This window comes from Saimiri boliviensis, chromosome 16, assembly GCF_048565385.1.
Source record: "Saimiri boliviensis isolate mSaiBol1 chromosome 16, mSaiBol1.pri, whole genome shotgun sequence".
Classification (NCBI taxonomy): domain Eukaryota; kingdom Metazoa; phylum Chordata; class Mammalia; order Primates; family Cebidae; genus Saimiri; species Saimiri boliviensis.
In genome coordinates this window covers 18,449,405-18,474,021 of record NC_133464.1, presented here as the reverse complement: position 1 = coordinate 18,474,021, position 24,617 = coordinate 18,449,405, and the positions used below count along the sequence as shown (strand labels likewise).

The 24,617-nt window shown below is 41.4% G+C and overlaps 1 protein-coding gene across 3 annotated transcripts in view; it reads right to left on the bottom strand.

The window, feature by feature from the left end:
- ABCC4 (ATP binding cassette subfamily C member 4 (PEL blood group)) overlaps nt 1-24,617 on the bottom strand; it is a 283,152-nt gene that overhangs the window by 19,628 nt on the left and 238,907 nt on the right. For all 3 annotated transcript variants that reach the window (XM_074387539.1, XM_003928200.3, XM_074387538.1), the window contains 3 exons: nt 19,352-19,441; nt 11,001-11,173; nt 10,094-10,199 (listed from right to left, as the gene is read on the bottom strand). In XM_074387539.1, the coding sequence (XP_074243640.1) occupies nt 10,094-10,199; nt 11,001-11,173; nt 19,352-19,441 (369 nt within the window). The remainder of the gene's footprint in view (nt 1-10,093; nt 10,200-11,000; nt 11,174-19,351; nt 19,442-24,617) is intronic.

Genomic DNA, 24,617 nt, shown 5'->3' with positions numbered 1-24,617 from the left:
AACCTCATCTCTACTAAAAATACAAAAGTTAGCTGGGCATGGTGGTGTGCAACTGTAGTCCCAGCTACCAGACAGGCTGAGGCACAAGAATCACTTGAACCGGAGGCAGAAGTTGCAGTGAGCCGAGATCGAGCCACTGCATTCCAGCCTAGGCGACAGTGCAAGACTCTGTCTCAAAAACAAGAACAAAAACAAACAAAAAAATAAACCAAAAATGTAGTGTCTTAAAATGAACTGGATTATCATAGCTGCAGATGAACTCACAAGGTTTGAGACATGGCATGCCTTGGCATATAAATATAACCTAACAGAGAGTATAGCTACCATAAAATCAGTGAAAGCACCCATAACTAAAGTCTCAGTTTTTGAACTTGAAAAGGAACATAAAATGGGTTGAACATTCTCTGCTTTTACAATCACCACTGAAAACTCCCAAAATAGAATGGATCAAGTAGATAATTTCCTTCCTTCCATCCATTCATCCAATATCGAATGAATATCTATTTCCAAAGTACTGTCTTAGGAATGGCAGTTTCAAAGATGAGCAAGAAACAGTCTGTCAAGATGCTGAGAGCCAGAGATAAAGATGAAAGTACAAATAAGTTAAACAACTTGACCTAGGCTGCGTAAATCAGAAGATGGTAGAGCTGGGATCTGAACCCAGGTATAACCCTGTCTTCTTTCCTCTTCCTGTGAGTTCCCAGAGATACACTATTATTTACTTTCAGTTTATTTGTTTTCAGAAGTAAAATATTGGCAATGAGAACTGTAAACAGCTAATTTTCTAAGACATCTTTTTATTTGGATAATAACTTTGCATATTTAAGAAAAATTTGCCTATAAGTGTAAAAAATTCACCTATTCACTTCCCACTGCAATTTGAGTCCTGTTATACTCAGGACTCAAAATTCTTTACTATGTGCCTGCTATATACTCACAGAAAAAGAAGACAATTTTTTTTCTTTTTTGAGACAGAGTCTCACTCTGTCACCCAGGCTGGAGTGCAGTGGCGTGATCTTGGCTCACTGCAACCTCCACCTCCTGGGCTCAAGCAATTCTCCAGCCTCAGCCTCCTGAATAGCTGGGGCTACAGGTGCACACCACCAACGCCTGGCTAATTGTAGAACGGGGTTTCACCATGTTGCCCCGGCTGGTCTTGAACTCCTGAGCTCAAAGCGATCCTCCCACCTTGGCTTCCCAAAGTGCTGGGATTATAGGCATAAGCCACTGCACCCACCCCAAGAAAATGAATTTCATTAAAGTTTCAGGATTAATAATGAGCAAGTGACACTTGGCCAGACGCACTGGCGGAAAATAGAAGTGAACTTTCATGAATTCCTAAATTTATTCCACACACATTTATTGCACACTTATGGCATTCATGTCATTATGCCAGAGGCTGTGGAAGAGGCAAAGATGGGTAAGTCCCAGCCCCTGCTTTTGGAAGCCTACACTCAACAAACAGACAGAAGAAAACACTCAAGTCACTATAATTCCAGAAAAAAGGCAAAACAAGCAGGAGTTTAGCAGCAGCAGAAGTCAATTCTGACCAAAATTTCTGAGGAGGAGCTTCAGGGAGGATAGAATAGCAAACTGGGCTTGAGGAATGGACAGACTTGGACACACAGAAACGGAAGTGGAGGTGAAGGATGGGAGGACAGTGGTCATTCCAGATGTAAGGAATGACACAAACCCAGAGGTCTGAAGGCCCACCTATCACTTCCTCAAGGGCAGGGTTATGCGATTTCTCTTGTTCACTGTTGCATCTCCAAGGCCTGGCATTGCGCGTGACATGTGAGCAGGCACCCCATGCACACTGGCTAAAAGTTATATACAAAAGAAGTGAAATTCAGGGCACGACTGAGTGACTGACCAATGGTGCAGTCTGGTAAGACCACAGAGTGAGGTCAAGAAGAGAAAGAGTCTAGCTGGTCCTGGGACACAGATCAGGAAGGGGGCATAGGGATGCCGGGATTCAGGCTATAGCCTTGGAGGACCACATGCCTCAAGTTGACGGCGATAGACGAGAGAGAGAAAAGTGAAAGGGCAACAGAGCAGGAATGAGGGCAGAGACTTGACTCATAAAATAAATACTGGAAAAGAGAAAAGAAGGGACAATCAGGTACTCCACAGGCCAAGTTAGGATGCACATGGAAAGAAATGCTAAGAATAGAACTTGACCTGCTTAGCCTTTATACATGTTGAGTATACTTGGGAAATACTTGGGACCAGAAGTGTTTCAGATTTCAGATACTTTTGAATTTCACAATGTTTGAATTATACACACTTACAGATTCAGCATCCCTAATCCGAAAATCCAAAATCTGAAATGCCCGATGAGCATCTCGCATGAGCTTCAAATCAAAGCTCAAAAAGTTTCAGATTTCAGATTAAGGAATTAAATCTGTATTTACTGATTTGACCAAAGATCTAGATCAGGCATCCCCAAACTTTTTACACAGGGGGCCAGTTCACTGTCCCTCAGACCGTTGGAGGGCCGCCACATACTGTGCTCCTCTCACTGACCACCAATGAACGAGGTGCCCCTTCCTGAAGTGCAGCGGGGGGCCGGATAAATGGCCTCAGGGGGCCGCATGCGGCCCGCGGGCCGTAGTTTGGGGACGCCTGATCTAGATCTTTTACAACAAAATAAAGCAACCCTAAATTTTCTTTTTGTACAGAAAAAGGGTGTATAATCTTGAATTTGAATTTTTGTGTCTTTCATATCTATATGAAAACAGTCCTGAAACCTCCTGCTCAGTCCTCACCTTTCCTCTACCCAAGTAAAACTATAAACTAAGCCACTCACTGATGTTGGTCCTACGGCCCCAGGATCTCTCCAGCAATGCAAACCTCAAATCACTTGCTGTTCTCCATAAGGTCAAGGAAAAACATATTATATTGGAATACATTAGTCAGTTACTCCATTACATAAGCTCAAGGAAGATGTGTTTATCGGGCCTGCATATCTGCAGATACTCCAGGGAGCTGAGCTGTCCTAGATATAAAAATCAAATGAACCAACTGCAAAACAATTTAATCCATTTAATTGTCAGGATGGCATTGCTAATAGTGGGGTGGTGGCCTCAAGAACAGGAGAGGGGCAGGACAGGGCGAAGGATAAAGCCTGACCATAGGAAAAGAAAAGCTTTGAACAGCTTTCACTATGGTAGCAAGCAACAAAGAGAAACACACTTAGCAACAGGCAGAATGAGGATGGGAGGATTCCCATTTCGGAGGTCGGCTCTGGGCTGCCATGACGAAGGGGTGTACGGAGAGTCATCTGATGTCGGAGATTGGTCCCCTCACTGATAAAATGGGTGCCTGTGACTCTTCTCTAGGATAAGATACTATGGCACGTGGCAAAGATTGCTCAAAATCCTGCCCCAGGTCTTGAAACAGAAAATGATTCTTTCCATTGCGGAAGATAAAAGGTAGGTCCCGGTGACCCACTCAGCCACTTCCCCAAAGCTCTGCCATTGTGTGTATTTCTTCTCCCAGTTTGTGCTTTTTTTTTTTTTTTTTCGGATGGATCTCACTCTGTCACCCAGGCTGGAGTGCAGTGGTACGATCTTGGCTCACTGCAAACTTCGCCTCCTGGGTTCAAGCAATTCTCCTGCCTCAGCCTCGCAGGTAGCTGGGATTATAGGTACACGCTACCAGGCCCCGATAATTTTTCTGTATTTTTAGTAGAGATGGGGTTTCACCATGCTGGCCAGGCTGTTCTCGAACTCCTGACCTCAGGTGATCTGCCTGCCTTGGCCTCCCAAAGTGCTGGGATTACAGGTGTGAGCCACCACACCCAGCACTGGTTTGTGCTTTCTACCTTCACATTAGTTCTTTGTCCCCATGAACACGTTAATTAAATCTCTCAGCATATTTTTAAAGAAGTAATTTTTCCTCTTCTAAAATGTTCTCATTGTGGCTGTTTTCGGCTTCTTAAAGAAAAGTTCCACGAAGGTGAAACATAGAATTTAAATAAAACTCAAGTTAGCTTTGAGTTATGTTTCTCCAGCTGGGTCTGTTAGAACAATTTTTAGTTTGTTTTCTCTGAGAAAACTCTTCTAAAAAGAGATTTGCATTTAGAAAGAAAGATACACATTATAAACTCATGAGATTGCCTACAAAGAAAAGAGCTACAATCTGAATTTCTCAGTCTTGGTTTTGGTTCTCTGCAATTCACTCCCAGCAGATTCACTTACTCCTCGTTCACCCATGCTACCAGGGAGAATCCAGAGCGTTGTAAGGATGGTGTGGAGAGACTGGAGGAAAAGGCTGTGCTATCCGTTGAAAGGAAAACAGGTCACAAGAAACCAGCTAATCCAAAAACTACGAGGAGGAAGCTGTCTTTAATGTGGAGATAGTGGCACGTGTTAGAAAAAAGAGGATTTCTAATTTGTCTGTCTTGCTCTACTGTTTTGTGGCAACTGAGCAAATGAAGATTAAATTAGCTGTCATTAAGACTACACCATGTTTAATAAAGTTAACATTGAGAGAACATCTTCATAAAATAAAATTCTACGCCTAACACATTAATGGCGCTTAATGAACCAAAACTGGGTAAATCCCTTTGGAGAGTCAACACATAAACAAAGCTATTAATTAGGTCACAGTTGTTTCCCAACAAGCCTTTTGTTTGATTTATGTACAGTAAACAAAACCACATCCATCTGTCTTTGTGGAGAAGTATTCACCAATGCAACAAAGTGTAATTATTACACCTTAAGCACTTGCAATCACACGATTGCATGATGACAGTAGTGTTGGTTGTGTCCTCCATTAATATCTGTCCCTTCCCCAGCCACTCCCTGAGCCTGCCCTCCGGAGCACTGGGCTTTGCAGCTGATTCACTTGTCTCTATATCCTCACAGCTTTCAGAATAACAGAACAGAACACGTAGTTTTCTAGAAAGGTATCTCTAAAGCAAGCTAGGGGGAAAAATCACCTCCAAAATCAAAGATCTGAGAAAGAATGGTATTTATGGTGTTGCCCTGAATTGAAAGCTGGCTGATGATCAGAAGTTCTAGAATACAGAAGAACGTTTCGGCCAGGGGTTGAGGGAACATAGAGGTTCCCAATCTCTAAAGCTAAAGAATGCATGTCTCTTGGGTTCCCTGAAGCTGAATCCTGCCAATACCTATCAAGAAAAATTGGAAAATAGTTGTCACATAGAACTCAGAGCTTGTAATAAGACTCCTTGCTTAAATGTCTACCTTCTAGTAGGACTTCCTGTGGTGTCACTGATGACCCCATGGCCAGGGAGCCCTAAATGGAAGATCTCTCAATATCACTGCAGAGATCTCCATAGATGGATGCATTAATAGAGTTGGGAGTGAGAAGGAAAGGCCCATGCTGAAATGCAAGATCATCTCAACAGTCGCATCCTCCAAGAGAACACTCACGTTTCCCTTCTCCAAATTTACTTCCTCTGGGTCTTCCCCATTCATCCAGATATTCAGGTCCCAAACTGAGAAACCAGCACTGACTCCCTCTGTCTTCCCTCAAATCCCACATTCAATCCATCACATTCCAGTTGCTTTACTACACTATTTACTCCGAATGCATCCATTGCACCATCTTCACTGCTCACACCATAATAAGCCACCATTGTGCATGGTGTAGAATACTGCATTTGATGAACTGAAGTACAGTAACTAAAAGACCATGGCTTTTACTACAAAGGAAAGAGAGAGGACGGAGTGGGGAAAGGCTAGAAAGGTAGGGAGGGGCTGATTGTAAGTTGCTTTGTAGAATCATGTTGAGAGTTTAGATAAAGATACTAATCCAGAAAGAAAAAAATTAAGGTTCTCAAAATCTACCTAGAGGGATTGGTATATAAAGCAATAAACTGATGGGCACATTTCAATAATGGTAACAGTGCTGATGGGTCAAGGAAATGCTTGTGAACTTGACATTTATGTGGTCAGATGCTGACTGATCAGATTTAGGAGTGGCCAATAGACCTGTCTGTCAAGTTCTGTCCTTGCTTGCTATCTTCCTAACTAATAAGACCTTCTAGGTTAACAGCACTTGCAAGCCTTAGATAATAAAAGGAGTAGCTATCATCAATGCTGTAACACCAAATCCCAACAAGACATCCATATGATACATTTAGGAGCAAAGATTTTATTTTGAACAGGCCCCCAACTGAGCTGGCAACGAAGTCATTTTTCTGCTAATGCATCCAAAGACTGGCCAAGTATTTCAACAAGCAGGGAAACACTAGAGCACCATTTGTTTGCTGTGAAAGCAGGATGCTTTCTGGGACAGTCTGTAAAATACAATGCCTAGAGACAAGAACAACAGTGACGGGTAAAAAGCAGCGATGAATGCGCAGGACAGGTCTCATGTGGCCTTGGATTGACCCAAGTTCTTGCCTGTAGTTCTCAACACTAGATTGTGCTAGGAATGCAATTTCCTGATAGGAAGGAACTGCCTAAAACAGCCTGGGTCTTCTTTCTGTTCTTTCTGGGGAATATAACATCTACAGCCAAGGAAGAAGTGCCCCAGACAGCTCGTACTTTTGCTCTTCTCTCCCCTGGGAAGAGGATGACCCTCAAAGCTTTTCCCAGTAGGTCATGTTGCCTCTGAGATATGTAACCTGGAGCAGGCTGCCTTCTGGGATCCCTCAGCTGTGGTGCAAGTGGGACATGTGCAGTCAAGACTCCATCTGCCTTGGGCGGCTTCCTTGAACCTGGGGGGACCAGCTCCCAAAGCTCTATGCTTCTTTTGTCTCTTGGTGTCTATCTGTAAGAATAACCCTGCTTTATATAACTGCTGTATGCGAGTGTGCTCTGTCCCACTCCACTCAGGCACTGGTAACCGTGCAGCCTGGGGTGCAGTGGGTGGAAGTGTTTAGACTCCAATTCCTGGGGGTTGGCATGAGGATGACCCCTGCCATCCTCCATGCAGAGGGAGTCTCCCTCCGTGACTAGTTCTCAAAGGACCTGCTTCACAAAAAGGTGATTTCTCCATTTACCATTTAAGAACACAACTCCAGGAAGACAAACAAAGGCCTAAGGATGCTAAATGCTAAACAGTGTTTCTGGATCTAAGGAGTCACTGTTCTGCTATCTTGGGACTGTCACGTGGTCACTTACAAAAGTCAGCTCAAGCCAGGTACGGTAGATCATGCCTGTAATCCCAGCACTTTGTTGGGGCCAAGGTGGGTGGATCACCTGAGGTTGGGAGATTGAGACCAGCCTGACCAACATGGAAGAACCCCGTCTCTACTAAAAGTACAAAATTAACCTGGCATGGTGGCGTATGCCTGTAATCCCAGCTACTCAGGAGGCTGAGGCAGGAGAATCACTGGAACCCAGGAGACAGAGGCTGTGGTTAGCTGAGATCACGCCACTGTACCCCAGCCTGAGCAATGAGAGCGAAATTCCATCTCAAAAAAAAAAAAAAAAACTCAGTTCGAGTGGCCTGTTACTGCAATGCTGTAGCCCAGACCAGCCTCAGTGCTTGAAGTGTAAAACAGCCTTTAGTTTGGAACGTAGCACACCAGAGCTCATCCCTGCACACATCCAGCTCTGCGGTGTGACAAGGCTACAGGCATTGCTTCAGTGTTGACAGGGTGGTATTTTCTCAAATGTCCCAATGGTGACTAATCTGATGATGCATGTGAGGTAGGGTGAAAGAGAATATTCTAGAAACTGCCCAAGAAGTCAGAAGAGACAGCACCAGCATCACTGGGCCTAAGAAGTGTGGATATCACAGATTATTTACAAATCTGTTAGGCTTGGACCATCAATATCATGGTGTCAAGTCTGTCCGTTGCTTCTCACGCACTATGCAGGCCTTTGTTAATCTACCTCTTTCTTCATCATCAATCTGAGCATCACTGGATACAGACAGTGACAATGGTTAGGATCCACACGACAGAAGAAAATCAGTCCAATGCCACAGGCTGGAGGTTAGCCTGAAATTCATGTGAATTCCTTTGGGCTTATTTGCAGCCAAAGGTTTTTCCTTTGAAAAATGTTTCCCTTATCATTGTATAAAGCCACATGCTAAGACTGAAAATGAGCAAGACACAAAGAAAAAGGACAGAGAGAGATGGGGGTAGACAGCTAGAGAGAGAAGAAGAAAGCGAAGTAGAAAGAGAGAAAAAGATGGACGTGAGAGCAATCTGGCTGCGACATCCGTCACCGCACCGATCGCCAGGGTTGATTTGGCCGACATGGCTGGCTAGTGGGCGTCCCCTTCCTCCTTCACCACTCCTTGCGGGGCCCTCCGGAAGCTACGCGATCTGCCTAAGAGGATGATCATCCCCAACAGGGGAGGGCTGGTCTTTGGCCAATGGTATCCAAGTAGCTGTGCCCTCCTGCCAGAACCTCCAAACAAGTTATCAAGGAAGTAGGAAGAGAAAAAAAAGGGAGAGAAGGAAGGAAGGAATAAAATAAGGAAGGAAATATTGACTAAGGAAGAAACAGCCAATCAAACCTGGAAGGAATATACTAGCCAAATACCCAGAGGCCAGGCTGGGCACAGTGGCTTACGCCTGAAATCCCAGCACTTTGGGAGTCTGAAGCGGGTGGACACTTGAGGTCAGGAGTTATAAACAGACAAGCCTGACCAACATGGTGAAACTCCATCTCTACTAAAAATACAAAAATCGCTCCTAAAAATAGAAAAACTTGGGTGGCGCATGCCTGTAATCCCAGCTACTTGGGAGGCTGAGGCAGGAGAGTTGCTTGAACCCAGGAGGTGAAGGGTGCAGTGAGCTGAGATGGCATCGGTGCACTCCAGCCTGGGTGACAAGAGTGAAACTCTGTCTCAAAAAAACAAGAAAAAAAATTCAGAGACCAAAGGTTGGAGCCTGCCATGTGTACGGCCATGGGTCTGCTGTGTAAGGGACATGCTGGTTAATTATCTCGTCTCTCTGCCCCAGATCTACCCTCCTACACTCTGATCTGTGATGCTGGGGCAGTCAGTTTAGAGGCTCTGGTCAGTAGTGGACACTAGATGCAGACTGACTGTGGGATGCAAGCAAAGAGTCTTCCTTCCTGGTTTCTTCTACTCCTGCCAGCACCATCCCAGCCTCCAGGCTCCACCTCCTCTTAGCACACCTGGAACCTGCCTCATGGAGCTCTCTCACTGACATGACTAGCAGCTGCCAGGGCCCCCTCTTTGGAGGTCTGAGCATGAACTCTTTGGGGCCTCTCTTCTGGGAGACCCTGTACCAGCTGCTTCTTAAATAATTTTTTTTTTTTTTTTTTTTTTTTTGAGATAGAGTCTTGCTCTGTTGCCCAGGCTGGAGTGCAGTAGTGTGATCTCGGCTCACTGCACCCCCTGCCTCCCAGGTTGAAGCAATTCTCCTGTCTGAGCCTCTCGAGTAGTTGGGATTACAGGTGCCTGCCACCACATCCAGGTAATTTTTGTATTACTAGTAAAGATGGGGTTTCACCACGTTGGCCTGGCTGGTCTCGAACTCCTGACCTTAAGTGATCTGCCTGCCTTGGCCCTCCAAAATGCTGGGATTACAGGTGTGAGACACTGATCCTGGCCTTGCTTCCTAAAATTATCACTGTTTCCCTTCATTTTTTAAGCCCTCCAATTCCTATGTAACAAATTTCCTATGTCAAATCCCTTCTGTTGGAGTCATTTGTTTTTCTGTCTAGGCCCTCTCTGAAAATAATTTGTGATGAATCTTCTCATCTCTTCTCCCATGACACACATCTTGTGAACGTCCCAACAGCTGAGTTCTGCAACCTTATCCAACAAGCCCTTCACAGTATATGAAAACGTAAATCTCTCATTAAGGGAATCGAGCATGCTGAAACAACTACGGCAGTGTTCTATTTGATACTACTCAGTAATATAAAAGTTAGCATCACAAGCTGAATCTTAGATTTGGCATATTTTCATGGTAAACTTTCAACATAATCATATGCAAAGAGATGCAATGGATATACTGCTAGTAGCACTGAGGGTGTAGTTAAGCATAAGAATTACTATTGGGAACGAGAGCCAAAATTAACAGAAAATTAACTGACTAGGGGTTTCTATCAAGTTTTATAAGGAGGGGATAAATTGAAAAAGTGAACATAATTGGGAGCAACTGGAATTCCGCAGGCGAAGGACTCACCATTATCTTGTCGCTGTCAATAATGGTGTTCAATCTGTGTGCGATGGTTAGCACGGTGCAGTGGGCAAACTTCTCCCGGATTTTTTTTTGTATTAACTCATCAGTTCTGCAATTAAAGAAGTTAAGTTTAATTCAGTAAAGACGCAAAAAGTAGACTTAAGACTTAAAAAGGTCTACTACGCAATAGAGTTTTTTTTTTTTTTTTTTTTAAAGATCATATATATTCAAGGTTTTAAAAATAATGTTAACATGTTTTAGGGCAATCTTATTCTTTAAAAACAAGTATACAAAGTCTACACAGGCCAGGTGCAGTAGCTCACGATTATAATCCCAGCACTTTGGGAGGCCGAGGCGGGTGGATCACAAAGTCAGGAGATCAAGACCATCCTGGCCAACATGGTGAAACCCTGTCTCTACTGAAAATACAAAAATTAGCTGGGCATGGTGGCACATGCCTGTAGTCTCAGCTACTCAGGAAGCTGAGGTTGGAGGAGCTACCAAGGGAGCTATCCAGGAGGCAGAGTTTGCAGTGAGCCGAGGTCGTGCCACTGTACTCCAGCCTGGGCAACAGAGAGAGACTCCGTCTCAAAAAAAAAAAAAAAGTCTATGTAGTAATTTACTAATTTTCATAAAACAATGAAAAATATCTTCCCTCCAACTTGCTGAAAACTGACTATCAGGAGTGGAATTGAGGAATCTCAGCTCTCCTGGGATGCTGAGTAATATCACTGACACTGGAAAGCATGTTGGGGTTTCTTCCTCTGTTTTTTCAGAATGAACCATTCATGTTAAAATGTTAGCTCTGGAGCAAATGGAGCACTTCGAAATATTTCTCAGAATCATCCCATGTTTCCCATTTACACAGTAAAAATGTGGACTCAAGATGACGTGGGCCTCGGCTTTGTACCTTGGATCCACATTTGCCGTCGCTTCATCAATAATCAATATCCTATTTTTCCTGAGAATTGCCCTGGCAAGGCACACCAGTTGTCTTTGTCCAACACTAAAATTGGATCCTGATTCTGCTAATTCAGTATCCATTTTGCCAGGAAGATCTTCAATGGTTTCTTTAAGCTGTACCTGTAGATGTACAAAGAATGAGTTATCATTCAAGCTGCTATGGAAGTAGTCGAGCCTCATAGACATTAGAACTTTCAGGTTCCTTCTCTTAAAAGATATAACTTACGTGGACACCCACATGAGGCTGAGAATTACTTCTAGTTAATGTTCAATGAGAAAGATGGTAGAGTCAACACAAAACAGAAATACTCTGACTTAAGGGAACAAACAATGGGACCCAAGGCTCCTTTGACACCATCAGTGAGCAGAGTCTGTTCATGTTGGGTCATGTGTTAACACTGCCTGGGCCAACTTCATTAAGAAAAACAGAGTATGATAAGTAAAATTATTCTGTAGGTAAAATACAGAAAGATTTTTTAAAAATCCTTTTGTAATTTTTAGTTGAAAGATTACAGAAATGTATAGAGACAAAAAGAATGATGGTTGCCAAAGGGCTGGAGGATTAACTGTGAATGGATGGACACATGGAAATTTCTCGGGGTAACAGATGTTTAAAAACTGGATTCCTGCAGTGACTGCACAACTCTACAAATTTACCAAAATCACTTCTAAGGGGAGCATTTCTTGGTATGTAAATTAGGCCTCCATAAAGCTGGCAGAAAAAAATCCTATCAGTGTCCCCCAGCACCTGAACTCCCTTACCAGCAGCCAACATGATAGCCACCAAGAACCCCTCTTCCAGGGAAGGAAGGAAGTTTCTCAAAACACGAAGCTCTTGCTCCCAATGCACAGCCTGAAGGAAAGGTGAAAGGATCTTTCTAGTTGAGTCGTTTCCCAAAGTACATTCTGGAGAGGAGTGAGTATAACTCAAGGGAAAATTTAAAAAGAAAATTACTGCAGGAAGGATGGTCCTCCAAAAATATAATCTTATAGGCACTTTACCATTTTGGAAGATTTTTAATCAACTGGAAAAAAAATACAAATGCAAACAATGGGAGACCATGCCTCATTTGTTAGGAAATCAGGAGGTTATTCTTGGGCTGGTCCTTTCCCAAGTATAAGCCCCTATTGCTAAAGCTGGTCAATGCATTTTCTACAGTCTAACAAATGTTTTGCAGTGAATGAAAACTCTGGAAAAACAGGATACAATATAACATCTTGCCCCAGACGACGGGGATAGATGATGTTGATATTAATGTATCTTTATAAAGTTGTAGCTATAAGATGATCTGATACTATATTAGGTGGTGGTTCGCTTCACTGATGTCTGTTTTGGAGAAATTTTATAGAACAAGAGCCAGACTCAGGTGACATTGAAGAACAAAGTGTCAATACACCTCCAATTAAGACATCAGCAAGCAGATTGATGAGTGATGGCCAATAAGCAGGTGTACAGAATTACAGTGCCAAACACAAAAAGCCAAGGGTAAATATGGAAGGACACTTCTATGAATGTGATCTTCACGATGGAAGTCCAACTCCAAGAAACAGGCATTCTGAGTTAAGATTAAATATGGTATTGATATTTGGCATTAGCATGCAAGGTAGAAAATTAAACAAAATCCAAAGTGTAATATTTGGCTCATGGTGTAAAATGGTGCCCTGAAACTTATAGGATGGACTGTCAGCTTGGTCAAGCCCTTTCCATTACAAGGAAGACTTTGAAGAAATAATCTCATACTTGCCCTTGACTAAGGTGCCATCCCATCACTCTTCTGGCTTTTGACCCTCTTTCAAGTTATCCACATTGACTTGAAGAAGAATAGGGTTCTGAGGTGAAGAACAATGAACACAATTCCCAGAAAATAGTGTCTTCTGAAAACAGTGTCATCATGATTGAATCAGGGATGGTTATGAGAATGATATGAATATGTGGCTGAGCATGGTGGCTCACACCTGTAATCCCAGCACTTTGGGAGGCTGAGGCAGGCGGATCATCTGAGGTCAGGAGTTTGAGACCAGCCTGGCCAACATGGTGAAATCTGTCTCTACTAATAACACAAAAACATTTAGCTGGGTATGGTGGCAGGCACTTGTAATCCCATTAGGAGGCTGAGGCAGGAGAATCACTTGAACCTGGGAGGCAGAGGCTGCAGTGAGCTGAGATCATGCCACTGCACTCCAGCCTGAGTGACAGAGAGAGATGCTGTCTCAATTAAAAGAAACAAGCAAAAAGAATGATATGAATGTGAATGCCCTCGGTAGTGTTAACAGACATTCAAGTTCTGGTAAGTACTAGCACTGAGAAAAAGACAATGGAAGCAGTGGAACACAATGACTAAGAGTGACAACTGGGAACACTGGTAATATATTAGACAATGCTATTACATTGCTCTCCCATTTCTTCAGTGAGGTCAATAACTGTATTATGTTATATAGTTGAATGTCCTTGTTCTTAGGAGGTACATATACCTATTTAAGGCTGAACTGCAATTTCATGGACATGTCTGCAACTTACTGACAAGGGCTACAAGAGAGGAAGCAAATGTGGCAAAATACTGTATTAACAAATGGTGAATCCTGGAGAAGGATATGTGTATGTTCGTCATACTATTCATTTGACTGTTCTGTGATTTGGAAATTTAAAAAAAAAAAAAAAAAATGAAGTCTTGAAGACACAGAGCCTGGGTGTGAGTCCTGCCTGGCTCTGCCAACTGGGCAAGTTCCTGAACTTTATCTTAGTGTCCTAACTAACTTGTAAATAAGACCATGCTAAGATTATTATGAGGATGCTTATTTCCTAACATTGTTGGAGTATAAAATGAGTCAGTATGTGTAGCATTTACAACAGTGCTTGATACAAAATAAGAGATGTATACATACTGTCTATTCCTTCTCCTTTGTTTATTTTGCTACTTTCTGAACAATGAAATACTGCCCATACTTAACAATGCGGTCAGCTATTCCTTTTCATGCACTGCTGTGTTTTTCTTCGCTGCATTTACCAGTAACTAATATTCTATTATATACACATTTTCTTATTTATTTATTTTTTTTTTTGAGACATAGTTTCGCTCTTGTTACCCAGGCTGGAGTGCGATGGCACGATTTTGGCTCACCGCAACCTCCACCTCCTGGGTTCAGGCAATTCTCCTGCCTCAGCCTCCTGAGTAGCTGGGATTACAGGCACGCGCCACCATGCCCAGCTAATTTTTTTGTATTTTTAGTAAAGACGGGGTTTCACCATGTTGACCACAATGGTCTCGATCTCTTGGCCTCGTGATCCACCTGCCTCGGCCTCCCAAAGTGCTGGGATTACAGGCGTCAGCCACCGCACCCAGCCCATTTTGTTATTTTCTATCTTCCATACAAGAATTTGTGCTCTAAGAGGGTAGGGACTTTATCTCTCTTGATGACTGCTATAGCTCCAGAGTCTACAGTGCTTGTGTAAAAACCTCCTTACACCTCTCTGTTGAATGTATAAAAGTCACAAGGATACCTCATTTTGTGACATGTCTATTCTTACATATTAGAAGATAAATCCACACAGAAATAGAGTTTACACACAATACAATTTTCTTACTAAATGTCATTGTAAACAAAATATAGTCCTTATAAAATTAATTGGCTCAGAGATTAAAAAAAAAAGAAAAAGAAAAAAGATTAATTGGCTCCAAGATAACATTATATTTTAAAATATAAAAAACTTAATGTTTTCTAGATTTTAAAAAGGTTGTAATTTCAGGAAAACAAAATCAAATCATACTACTTGAAATTACACATCTCAAACAGAGTACATCAGATTATCTTTAAGCTTGGAAAACATAGGAAACTACAGGAAAAGTGAAAATAATGAACTGAACTTTCTAAGACAGACCATTTCTATCATCATAAATGTTTTCAAAGCCTCAAGAGTCACATGGATGTCAGCTTCTGTTTCCATGTTTTTTTTGAACTTTCTGACTTTAAATATAGGACGTCTCTGATGCCAGAGACTGAAATGTGATAAATAGCAACTCAAGAGATGGGAACAAGCTTTAACAAGAGCAGAGCCAAAGGTGAACGAAGTGAGCAGAAATCCCTTCTGGAGAATTCCTGGACCAGGAAAAATGGAGCTGCAAGGTGTGGAGAAGACAAGGCCCAAAGAAGAAGGACATTGCTGGTGTGCGGATTTCTGCCTCGTGGTGTTCCAAATACAAGACATTCTTATATTCTCACAGCAATTCTATCAGTGTTGAACATGGTTAGATGATTCCTCCACTGTTCCAACATGATATAACCTAGTCTTAATTGCAGATCGTGGTATTAAAGTCCTTTTTTGATGAACAGAAATAACATGCTGCTGCTTCATTTTCTTAGTTGCGCCTACTGTGATCTTCTGGCTTTTTTTCTCATAAACGACTTCAACTTTTCATCATTACTTATGTTATATTTATAGAGTTGCTGTTAGTTAGGTGTCCAAACTGGCACTAATTCTAGTAACCTTTCTTTCATTCACAGCTGACTATTTTTCAGTATTTATGATAACTTTCAGCATTAGAAAAAAAAAAAAAAAACCAACAAAAAAAAAAACTGGCTGGGTGTGGTGGCTCATGCCTGTAATCTCAGCACTTCGGGAGTCCCAGACAGGAAGATCACTAGATCACTTGAGGTCAGGAGTTTGGGACCAGCCTGGCCAATGTGGTGAAACCCTGTCTCTACTAAAAATACAAAAATTAGCCAGGCAAAGTGGAGCACGCCTGTAATCTCGGCAACTCGGGGGGCTGAGAAAGAAGAATTGCTTGAACCTGGGAGGAGGAGTTTGCAGTGAGCTGAGATTGCGCCACTGCACTCCAGTCTGGGCGACAGAGCAAGACTCTGTCTAAAAAACATAAATAAATACAAATAAAAATAACCAAGATGACATGACCACATCCATAGGACTGTCTCCCTCCAAATGCCAGATCTTCCTCTGCATCTCTGGTATTACCCTTTCCAAGGGAGAATGGGGAGAAAGAAATAAAAAAAACTTCAAAGAAATAAAAGGCATCTTTACTTTTTATATGAAATCGTTAAAGAGGAAGAAACTAATAGCGCTGTCCTAATTAATCTCAAGCCAATCCTATGAGTTTGGGTTCCCATTTCCAATTTGGCCTCATTTATAAACCCAGTGACTATATTTTTTGTCTACTTTAAAGGGAGTTTCCAAATAACACCAGGTTTCCTACTGAAGAACAGGATGAATTATCCGGTTCTGAACTGGGTATCAATGAAAGATGAAAGGCATGGAGACAGCTGAGAGACAGAATGTGACAGGGAAGTCCAGAGGAACTTGAATGGCACCAGAGTCACGGTGTGAATCCCCTGCGTGACATCTCTCAAGATAAACACACATATAACTTCATGTTTACAATCACCAGGAAGTGAGGTTCGGAATTCTCTATGAGAAGACCCTCAGACTCCATGGACCCCAGGGGAAGAATCCCTGACCTATCAGAATGACCCCAGCCTCTATCAACTTGCAATTATGAAACTTGCTGTGAAAAACCCACAATGCTTCATCCGTTAGGAGTGCTCAGCCTTTCCCCCAACCATCCAGAAGGTAAAAGAATAAAAGTACCCAGAAGGACATTTGGAAAGTTCAGAAAAACCAAAGAGAAAAGGAAAACCCTCCTCCAGTCTCTGTCTCATTACCCCCAAACAAGCAATGCGAATGCTCTGGTGACTTTCTTAGGTCAGGTTTCAGAATACCAGAATTATTAAAAATAGCTGGAATCACAATGAAAATACAATGTTGTACCCTAATTTTTAGAAACTCTTCCAAATCACAGAAAAACCTACAATGTCATAAAGAACTAATTCCCAGAGAAAGACAATGATGGGACAATTTCTCACTTCTGTGGGGGACCCGCCACTTCTTCCACCTCATCATTTCTAGAATTCTTGAGAGGCTACTAAGTTTTATTTTGATTTTGGCCATCACAAATGAAATAAGTATGAGTTGTAGCAAAGTTCCTTGATGGTTTTTGATAGGATTGTCTCCCAAATAACACTTCTTCACTGTTCACAGAGAAATATGTTTCTAAAAAGTAATTTTACTGAGAAAATCTGTGACAAGACATCTCAAGGTCTGAAGCAAATAGAAAAATACTTTATAAGTAATTCTTGTTATTTTAGGATGTGTCGCAATTTCACTAATAAATTCGTCCTGAGAGGTTAGGAGTAGGGGATTGCCTTATCTTTCTTTACGTTTGACAGTTAACTGTACCCACCTCTTTTCTCCTAGAATTTCACTGTATAGAGATTCACAAATTTAAATGAAACCAGAGGTCAACTGCTTATCAAGTATCTGGAGGTGAAGTAATGGACCTAATTTAGAAAAAGAAAATCCCCACAGTTGCTGGAAAGTTGGGTGGATGTGTAAGGACTCGGCAATGGCATGCCTTCAGAAACAAGAATTACTGGCAGGAAACTGTCAGGCCTCCAAGTCTACTTGCTCACAGTCAAAACCCATCTATAAATTAAAGATTTCAGAGCTATCCCTGGAAGGGCAACAATGACAAATGCACCAACTCAAATCAACAACAATAACAATGAAGAGAAATTAATCTCTGTCACCCAGGCTGGAGTGCAGTTGTGCAATCACGGCGCACTGCAGCCTCAACCTCCAGGGCTCACAAGATCCTCCCACCTCAACTCCCTGAGTAACTGGGACTATAGGTGCATGCCACCACATATGGTTAATTTTTTTTTTTTTTTTTTGAGACGGAGTTTCGCTCTTGCTACCCAGGCTGGAGTGCAATGGCGCGATCTCGGCTCACCACAACCTCCGCCACCTGGGTTCAGGCAATTCTCCTACCTCAGCCTCCTGAGTAGCTGGGATTACAGGCACGAGCCACCATGCCCAGCTAATTTTTTGTATTTTTAGTAGAGACGGGGTTTCACCATGTTGACCAGGATGGTCTCGATCTCTTGACCTCGTGATCCACCCGCCTCGGCCTCCCAAAGTGCTGGGATTACAGGCTTGAATTTTTTAAATTTTTATTGCTGGTAGAGACAAAGTCCACTATTGTTGTACAGGCTGGGATTTGTACTTAAAAAAAAAAAAAAAGCCACACTTCTTTGAAATGAAGAGATCAGACATGTTAATACATACTTGTTAAATGCTTACTTTTTAAAGTTTTAATTTGCATTTATTTATTTATTTTTGAGACGGAGTCTTGCTCTGTCACCCAGGCTGGAGTACAGTCGTGTGATCTCAGCTCACTGCAACCTCCCCCTCCCAGGTTCAAGCAATTCTCCTGTCTCAGCCTCCTGAGTAGCTGGGACTACAGGTGCACGCCATCACACCCAGCTAATTTCTGTATTTTTAGTAGAAATGTGGTTCCACCATATTAGTTAGCCTGGTCTCAAACTCCTGACTTCAGGTGATCCACCCACCTTGGACTCCCAAAGTTCTGGGATTATAGGTGTGAGCCACCATGTCCGGCCTTAAATGCTTACTTTTTAAAAGCAAAAGACTGAATTAGGTCCTATGAGGGAGTACCAGTTTTATGATATGGTTTCTGCCATTAAGTAGACTGGCACTAATTTGTAGAACTAGGCTAAACACACATAAAATCAGTGTTAAAATATACAAACCAACATCACCTTAATAGTCAAAGTCCTTTTCATGCAAAGGTGAGAAAATTTCAAGAAGTGGCCCAATGGGAACCACATAAATAATAGAAAATCCTTTAGAAATCAACATATTAGTATAAAAACAAAGCAAAGGCTACAGGGTTCTGTTACCTGCATTAAAACTACATGTTAGCCAATATAATTATTATCCCATTCCAACTGCATAATTTACCTTTATAAACACTTTCTTGTAATACTTCAAAGCATTTCATAAGTATGATCTCATTTATCTTTTAGTTAATGAAAAACTACTATGGTCTTCCCTTACTAGAAGTCCCTAAGAACAAAGCAGTAACATAAATGGTGCAGAGTAACTGAGACACTAATAGAATCTCAACTCATAAGTACAACTTCTAGTTTAATGCATTGTTAAAGACAAATAAAATAACACAAAACTGTTTTAGACTATAGGAAGAAAATTAAAATAAGAACAAGGGACATTTCATTTTTGGTTTTCATCATTATCAGTTAAATGTATAAAATGTGTATACATTTTAGCATATCCACATCCTCAATGATCTCCTGGGTGGTAAAGTTAGTTAAACCACTAAGCTCCCCTTGATTTCCTTCAGTGCTATAAAGGTACATATACACATACTGAGGCTAACAGATTAAAGATAATCACATTTCATCAATTACCTCTTGTAAGGCATTCCATAGTTCCTCATCCGTGTGCTCATTAAAGGGATCCAGGTTTTTCCTCATTGTTCCAGTGAACAAAACAGGTTCCTAAGTGCCCAAAACAGTCAAGGTCATTACCACAGCCTCTTTTCATTTTATTCCAATGCTAACATCAACAATAGAATAAAGATACAAAAAATAAAATTCATGATAATCATTAATTATAGCATTACAAATGCCTGTTTACAAAACCACAAATCTATTAATTTTCTACTGTACAAAGCAGGCTCCAAAATACCTTCCAGACCACTGAACACTAACAGAACTGTTGCAATGTGCTATCTTGAGAAGAAAACGAAAAAGACAGGCCTGATGTTTAAAACTGCTTTCCTGGTAATATTAGCTTAACATGAAATACAAGGGTATAATTATTTGAGGAAGTCTACATCAAGAGAGCCATAGAAATTAACTATCAATCATGTAATACTGGAAAATACTAATGGCATGATTAAAGTTTGTGCTTCAAAGCAAAATTATCAAGTATTTTCCAATTTGCACTAAAAAATAAATTAGGATTATTTTCTCCATTGGCAAAACAGTTTTCTAGGATTAAAATCTCTCGCCATGTGCGGTGTCTCATGCCTATAATTCCAGCATTTTGGGAGGCCAAGGCAGGTGATCACCTGAGGTCAGGAGTTCAAGACTAGCCTGACCAACATGGAGAAACCCTGTCTCTACTAAAAGTACAAAAATTAGCTGGGCATGGTTGTGCATGCCTGTAATCTCAGCTACTTGGGGGGCTGAGGCAGGTGAATTGCTTGAACTTGGGAGGCAGAGGTTGCAGTGAGCTGAGATTGCACCACTGAACTCCAGACTGGGCAACAAGAGCGAAACTCTGTCTTAAAAAGAAAAAAAGAATCTCATCAATGTCAGAATGAGACATTCCTTTTTTTTTTGTCCAAAGGAAATCTAAACTATTGGGGCCAGAGGCGCCTCTACTTATGAAGGGACTGCCTCTGATTTTGCATCAGTGAATCCCTACATTATCTCATGTGTGCATCAAGTTTACCTGGCTCACACAAGCTCATTATTAACTACAAGAACAGGGGAACCTGAAACCCATTATGAAGGAGGTCATAATAAAATTACATCAGTTTAAATAGCTGTTCCTATTCATCTGCTTCAGGAGGAGTCCACAATTAAATCACTCTTGGAATATCAATCAGCCTCTTCCTGAGCTTCAAGAGAGAATCTTGCACCTAAGCTTATGTAGGCTGTGTGAAAGTTTTCTTCTGGTAGCTGGGTGTGGTGGCGGGTGCCTGTAGTCGCAGCTATTTGGGAGGCTGAGGCAGGAGAATCCCTGGAATCCAGACAATGGAGGTTGCAGTGAGCCAAGGTCGTGCCATTGCACTTCAGCCTGAGCAACAGAGCAAGACTCCATCTTTAAAAAAAAAAAGTTTTCCTCTGGAAGGCTCTAATAAGCCAGGCCATAAGGATATAGGAGTGCAATGAACTGCTTTCAAGGATGCGGCAGAACAAGGGGATGCACGGATGTGGGAACACGAGAAGGTGGGACTCTTTCACGGGAACCACTGGGCTCAAATCTCCCCTGGCCTTGGGGCTGGACTGTTCCTCCTCACTTCTCAAAAGCCAGAGAAGTGAGATGAAGGAGGCAGACTTCTTTTTTCTCCAGCCATGAAGAAGAATGATAGGGAGGTTCTCATCCCTTTCCCTATTGTCTCTGTTTTAGGCTGGTGAGAAAGAAATGGATGTAGAAGGCAGACAGGGTACCACCAAAAACATAAGTCCTCAGCAAAATGCAAAAATGGAAAAGATGGTAAAATGGTCACTTGGTTTGTACAAAGCTGAAAAAGTGGCCAATATCCCCCCAAAAGCGCCAAAAAGCCACTGGTCACAGGATGTTTCCAAATTACAGAATGGAACCGAAAAATTTCAAGAGTCATATGTAAGGCCTTTCTTAAAAGTTCCCAACTGAAGACCATAACCTGAACAACCATCTACACAATGGTGAGACTTTCTTGTGAAGGGAATAACCATCATTCTGGTTATTTCAGATTAAAATAAAAACGTGACTTACTCTTTATAACTATCAACTCTAAGATTCTAACTAAGTTATTTCTCCTCCTTTAAATGAAGTTGACAGAAACCATGTGACCAGGACAGGGATGGCTGCAACTCATCCTTTCTTTCTCTCTTTGATGCTCTTCCTCCTCCTCACAAGGCCCTAAACGGAGGGTATGATTCTGTTCAGTGGCCAAAACCCAGAGACTCTTTGAGGATATGTGTTCGAGGAGATAAAGAGGCTAAGAGGGGAATGGGTTTGAGAAATGGGCTTGGAGCCCATTTAGAGCTGTGAGACGCAGTTCTGTGTTTACATTAACAAGTCTATTACCTTGTCTAGAACAGCATATGCTACCGGAACATTTTTTCCCTCAGGTTCCTCCCCCAGAGAAAAATCACACCTGTCACCAGGTCTAGGGTTTGACTGAGTGTCTGCCTAGGTTTTCATGGTATGCGCTAGAGAGATGATACCTAAGCTAATCTACGAACAATTTTTTTTTTTTGCATTTTAAAGACTGATCATTCCACCTCTGTTGAGGGATGAAAGGGCTCATAGTATTAGCACGTTTCGGAATAGTAGTTTTGGAGGCTCAAAAGAACAGGCATAGGAGTGTACAATTCAAGTCCGGTCATCCTGTCTTCCATTATCCAGAGCCCCTTGCCTGTCCCCTTCCTTACTGTCTTTCTCCTTTAGAAGGGAAACCTTGAAATGGATGAATTCCTCCAAAGACCCGGGGGAAGGACTGAAGTGTGATTCTTCACAGGACCTTAAGTTTCTCGATTTGAGTCAACGATGTCTGTAGCTGCTTTAGGCTGAGCTCTAAACTCTGACCTCAGATAATCTGCAGGACCTATGGAGGCTCTGCTAATTATCACCAACCATCCATTTTGGCTTTTCTTGGTGAAAAAAGCCTAAATTTGAGTTTAAGCAATTCCCACTGCCATAAGCATTTCTGTTTAAATCCACAGTCATTTTAAAGAAAAATATTAAGCAATTATTTGTGTTTCTGTGGCAGCATTACATAGAAGAAAAAAGATTTAGTAAATAAGAATATTTCTCTTTGTTATGACATGCCAAATATATATTTCATAATGAGTAAAATTTCAGTCAAAACTTGCTGAATGAGAATGATTTAATGAAACATTAACTGATTGAACCTATATTTTTCCTTAAAACCAGCAGGTAATTTGTTAACAGTGTGTTTTAATCTGCCAATGTGTTCTACACGTGCTGTTTATTTTGGTTTCTACTCATTCTACTTTCATCTACTTGCCCAATAAGAAACCATTATATTATCTTCAAAAGGTAATAAAAGTGCTCATAGTAGTCACATATTGCAAGAGCAGATAAGAGTCAAATTAATTATCATTTCTGATAGATATTGTTATTTAAAGTACCCTCCTCCATGGAATGAAGTAAATAAATTAATCTTATAAACAAGTGTTGTAAAAACATTTGCAGGTAGAACATTTCAGAGTAGGGATTTATGGTAGGACATACAATCTTCATGTAAAATATACAAGATTTATTAGCCTAAGTACATATTTTTGATGGTACATATTTTAAAATGTCACTTAATACGAGTTTTATTTTAACCTCCATAGTTAGCGAAACCAATGCTCTGTTCGAGATATTATTTTAAATAAAGCACTAAATCAAACCTGTTTCTCATTAGGGTTTAAAGTTCATACTTTTAAAAAAATCCTTGGGCCGTAGTGAGTAGTAAAATTTTGTCCTCATTACTAACATAAGACAAGTTGATAGTAAACATGTGACCAAGCTGGGCATGGTGGCTCACGCCTATAATCCCAGCACTTTGGGAGGCCGAGGCAGGTGGATCACCTGAGGTAGGAGTGCAAGACCAGCCTGATCAACATGGCGAAACCCCGTCTTTACTAAAAATAAAAAATTAGCCAGGCAGGGTGGGGTGTTCCTGTAATCCCAGCTACTCAGGAGGCTGAGACAGGAGAATCGTTTGAACCTAGGAGGCGGAGGTTACAGCGAGCCGAGATCACGCCACTGCACTCACCTGGGCGACAGAGCAAGACTCTGTCTCAAAACAGCAACGATGATGACGATGACAACAAAAAAACCACGTGGCCTAAAAATGGGCACTCTGAATCAAAGTATTTAGTGCAGTAAACTGATAATCCCTCAGCAGTACTGCAAGACTGAAAATTGCAGTCTTCCTAGACCTTTCGTACAAACTTCTGGAAGACAAGCCTCTCATTATTTCAAAAAGAAACTCTATCCACTAACCTTCAGACACTTAAAACGACCTGGGACCAAGACAAAAACTGCATGAGGAGTTACAAACCAGCAGGGCAAAGCACAATACTTTATCCTCATCTTGTCCCAAACCAGGAAACTTTCCTCTCTTAAAATATACGCTGCCCAGTAGCTGGCCACATTGCTGTTGCCTGGTGTGCTCAGAGCTACAAGTGAATTTCAAATCCTGAAGACATTGATTAAGGTCCCCCTGTGCCAAGAAAGAGGGAATCACCTGAACTCACTTTAAATCTTGGTTTCCTATTATTTTTTTAAAATCCTGCAGCCTCTGAATGAACTGATCATCATCCATTTACAGAAGAAAAGAACATTGTTCAACAACAAAGGAAAAAGAATTTAAGTCGTGTAAAGTCTTCTTTAGATACAAAAAGGTCACCAGCTCCAGGGAGCAGTTCCATGGTTTTAATGAAGACTTCAGTGTAAAGAAACAAAGGACTGACTGCATTAGGCCAGAATCCAATTGTATTTCTTTACTAGTAACTGCATACCTACCTCTCTTTTTCCCTTTGAGTTTTGTTCTCAAAAAGAAAAAAAAAAAAAAAAAAAGGAAAGAAAACCAGGTAATGAAAAAGAAGTCTTAAAGAGACACACTCTGGTTAACCTTTTCAACCTACTGAAGGAAATTCAGGAGTAGAAATATCAAGATAGCAGAAGTCTGAGCAGTGTGCTGCTTAAAAAGTATCTAGCTTTTGCTCTGATTTAAAAATAAAAAAAGTCCACCAAATACAAAAAATGAATCTGTTTAATCTTAGCAAAGATTATAGCTATTGATGTACGCCAACCCTTAGGGTGCTATCATAAATGTTGAATTTGCATGGAGTGACTCTTTAGTTGAAAACATTTCTTTGTGCCAATAAAACTGGAAGGCTCTAGGAGTAAAGAATCCATCCAAAAACCATTTTGAAATCCATT